Genomic DNA, 3,800 nt, shown 5'->3' with positions numbered 1-3,800 from the left:
TGCGGCACAAAACCGCAGAGCCGGGGCTGTCGGGCCCCTCCATTTTGTCATTCCCACAAAAGGGGGATAACGGTGCTTTGCTGGAGGTGCCCAGCTCGTCTCTAAGCTCCTTCGGGGAGAGCAGGGCTGTTCTAGGCTGGGTTTTTAGGCAGGTGTAATTGTTGCAGAGCCTGCTTTCATCCGTGACCCCGTTGCTGCTGCTGCTACGAATGATGATGTAATAACTGCTTGTTCTAAAGGGTAAGAACAGAGAGACCTTTTCTGGTGTGCAGGAGTGGCTGTAATTCCCAGGTGCAATGTATATCGTGTGTGCCAATGACAAATATTGAGCTTTGATGTGCAAACAGAAGATAGCCCCCATCTTTCTTTCCAGGAGATGGAGAAATATCTCTGAGGTGTGGAAAACACCCCAAATGTTTAAAAGGTCTTTCCTCTTCCTTTCAGCAGCCTTCTCCATCTGGTCAATCCCCTTTATCACATCAGGATTCTCCCTGCCTTATCTACCCTGACACCAAATGCATATAGACCTCAAGTACAAGGGATGTCAATGGAAACACCTGATCTGAGCAGTTAATCACATCCTTACTTCATTATACCATAATGGTTTTGTTTATTCAGCCTCCTCAGTCATTCTGGTAATACTTGGAACAGGCCAAACAGGAAGGTTGGGCACTGCAGCTCTGACTCCTTGTTGGGTGCAGTTCTTCTGGTGTTCCCCAGCCCTGGGTGTGAATCCAGCAACACTGGTCAGCAGGACCAGTGGTGCTTTTGCTGTTGTGCAACTGGGAACTCACCTATCCCTGAGTATAACTCAGCTTCTTTTGATGTGCTTCACTGAATGCTCAGGAGTAATGAGACAGGATTCACATTTTTTGGACAGGTATTATAAATATGGACAGGCTGGAGATACTAGAGTATTTGGGGAACAGATGAGGTAGCAACAAGAGCAGTGTCCTCCACCTATGTTTATGCACTGTAATTTTGTTCTGGTGTGATGTCTTATGCTGGTTTCAGACATTCTGTATTGCACAGTGGGTGAGGGAAGGTGAAATGAATCAATGTAAAGAAATACTGCTGAAAAAAAATCTTCATGGGTGTAGATTCTAATCCTTTTGCATGAAAAAGATTTGGAAGTCTTGGTGCTAGAAAAGGTGAAAATAAATCTGCAATTAGGAAAGCTAAATGGTTTCTACCTTGTCTCTCTCCTTTCCACCTGCAGAGGAGGGAGAGTCCAGCCCCTTGCCCAGGGAGGTGCAAGGCAGAGCAAGGGGCACTTGTGGAGTGCAGGCAGAGGTAGGAAAAGGACTGGCTGTGAGTGTTTGGCTGCTCCTGGAGGTGGTGGGCCACTTAATCCTGTCACCCTTTGTTGGGGGGTGCTTTGTTCTAATCAGACCTTTGTCCTCGCATGCTCATAAAGAAGCTTGAGCTATACATTGTTCTGTTGGAAGCATTCCTGGGGAGGACGAGGGCATTTTACAGTGTTGGTTTTGTTTATTTTATTCCCCCCCCACACACACACACAAATTGTCTTGGAAATGTATTATTGTTAGAAGGTTAAAATTCAGTACCAGGAGTTGATGACAGTGCCTTTGTGTTTCTCTTGCCTTATTTGCAGTCGTTGTCACTGCACTGGGAAGATTGATTAACAGTGGACCTAGCAAGAGCCTGTGATTTTTTTGGTTTTCTTTGTGTTTTGGAACCAAGCCAGCAAACAGCATGACAGGCTGAGTAGGTCAGGTGGGGCCACACAAGCAGACCAGTCAAATGCAGATGTATGGGCAGGGAGTTAAAATGAAGGGGCAGGCATAGCTGTGGATCAAAGCCTTACTGCTGGATGTGGTGCTTCTCAGCCTGTCCCTCAGGCAGTGCAGATGAGCACTGACTATCCCAGCAGCTTCTGCATAGTAGACTGGTTGGGGAGGTCTTCTGAGGTGCATTAGTCTGTTCAACCAGGAACTCACTGCCTTACAAGGTCATTGCTTTGAGTGCCTCTTCTCACAGCTGAGGTGACACCGATGGGGGTCTATGGGCTGTTTGGAACATGGTGAATCTGCTCTAATTCTCAAGAACATGCTTCTTTGGTGTAAGCCCTTCCCCAGAGCAACTGCAGTTCTTCTGCAGAACAGATTTCTCAAGAGCAAGCGACACCCCTGGGAAGCAGCACTGTCCTCTCAAGTGCTGGGATGGCTGTGGGTGAAATGCTGGGACTGGGTTGTGCTGACACTGCTGAAGGCTTGATGTTCTGATGCATTTTCTGACCCATTGTGTCCTTCTGCTCCTGTGACAGGATGCTGTTCCCCCTGCCCCTGCGGGTGGCCTGCAGTCTGCTCGCCTGGCTCTCTCTCTACGCTTGGTTCTGCCACCACTTCAAGCGCCGGAATTATGAGTGGAGCTGCAGGCTGGTCACACTGACCCATGGCATCCTTGCTACCTGTCTCTCTGCTTACATTGGCTTTATTGATGGTCCCTGGCCTTTGAGTCACCCAGGTAAGTAATGGAAGTTGTCATCCTGAGTCCCTCAGTGGGTGGTGACACAAAGTGGGGTCCTCCTGCCGCCTCGGCGTCCGGCCCACTGGAGGAATGATGATTCCATGATCTCTGAGGTGCTTTGTGATGGAAAATACTAGAGAGATGGAGAGACTGGTACTGTATTTTGCTAGTGTAATGGCCCTCTGCAGCTGCAGTCTGTCAGAGTGTGTGATCACGTTGTGTGGTGTTCCATGTGTGCAGCTGTTAGACTAACAACTCTAGTATTGTGACTTGTCTCACTTCTCCAGCCAAGCTGTGACCAGTACAAGCTAATACCAGCCTGCCAGTGCTGAAGGTGAATACCCCTTCCCTGTCTCAAATCCTCCCTGCTTGTTGCCTCCATGATTTAAAGCTCTCTCTGGCGTTTTTATGTTTCAGGTTCACCAAACACAACTCTTCAGGTACACTTGCTGTGCCTTAGCTTGGGCTACTTCCTCTTCGACCTTTGTTGGTGTGTGTACTTCCAGACGGAGGGTGCCCTGATGCTGGCCCACCATCTGGTGAGCATCTTGGGCATTACAGCATCCCTGGTGCTGGGGGAATCTGCTGCAGAGGTCAACGCTGTCATCTTTGGCAGCGAGATCACTAACCCCCTGCTGCAGGCCCGCTGGTTCCTGAAGGAGATGGGATGTTACCACAGTTTCACAGGGGACGTGGTGGATTTCTTCTTCGTGGTCCTCTTCACCGGGGTGCGGATTGGAGTGGGGGCCTGGCTGATGTACTGTGAGCTGGCTTCTCCCAAACCCAGGTGGTACATTAAGCTGGGGGGTGTCATCATGTACGTTGTCTCCTGGGTTTTCATGGTCAGCATCTGCCGCTTCGCTAGGAGGAAGAGCATGAAGAAGTACCAGGCTTGGAGGAGTCGGAGGAGTGAGGAGTTCTACTTGAAAAATAATGGACATCTGAAAAACCACTGACTGGATGCTGAGTAAGGACTTCCTCGAGTTCAGAGTCTGGCAAGAAGGGGCTCGTGCCTGAAATGCCACCGTTGGGAGAGGAGCCAACACACGTTAGCAATTCTGGAGCCAAATTTATCCCTGGCATCCCTCCACTGAGATCCGTGGAGCTATGCCATGGATTCATTGGGCCTGCAGTGTTTGGCCTGGCAGAGGCTGGCTCAGTGTGTACGTAAGCATACACTAAATGATGGGAGTGAAAGAAGGGCTAATTTCACAGACTAAACACAACTAGTCCAGCAGTGCACGTGTAAATAGGAATGTCAGTAGCTAACTCCTGGAGAGGAGAAAACACTAGATCTTCAGGTTCAGTGT

The 3,800-nt window shown here is 49.3% G+C and overlaps 1 protein-coding gene across 1 annotated transcript; it reads left to right on the top strand.

Moving 5' to 3' along the window:
* The first annotated feature begins 2,288 nt into the window (after positions 1-2,288).
* Positions 2,289-3,446, top strand: TMEM136 (transmembrane protein 136). The gene is made up of 2 exons (XM_008944585.1): positions 2,289-2,487; positions 2,908-3,446. Exons 1-2 carry the CDS (start codon positions 2,289-2,291, stop codon positions 3,444-3,446), a joined length of 738 nt encoding a protein of 245 aa, XP_008942833.1.
* The last annotated feature ends 354 nt before the right edge of the window (positions 3,447-3,800 follow it).

The sequence above is a fragment of the Merops nubicus genome, unplaced genomic scaffold (genome assembly GCF_000691845.1).
Source record: "Merops nubicus isolate BGI_N331 unplaced genomic scaffold, ASM69184v1 Scaffold46257, whole genome shotgun sequence".
NCBI lineage: Eukaryota > Metazoa > Chordata > Aves > Coraciiformes > Meropidae > Merops > Merops nubicus.
Note: the sequence above shows the minus strand (reverse complement) of the source record. Positions and strands in the feature narration are given on the sequence as shown.

Coding starts and splice junctions, on each gene's coding strand:
- TMEM136 (XM_008944585.1), top strand. CDS start 2,289: ATGCTGTTCCCCCTGCCCCTGCGGGTGGCCTGCAGTCTGCTCGCCTGG. Junction 2,488..2,907: donor CTGGCCTTTGAGTCACCCAG/GTAAGTAATGGA, acceptor TTTATGTTTCAG/GTTCACCAAACACAACTCTT.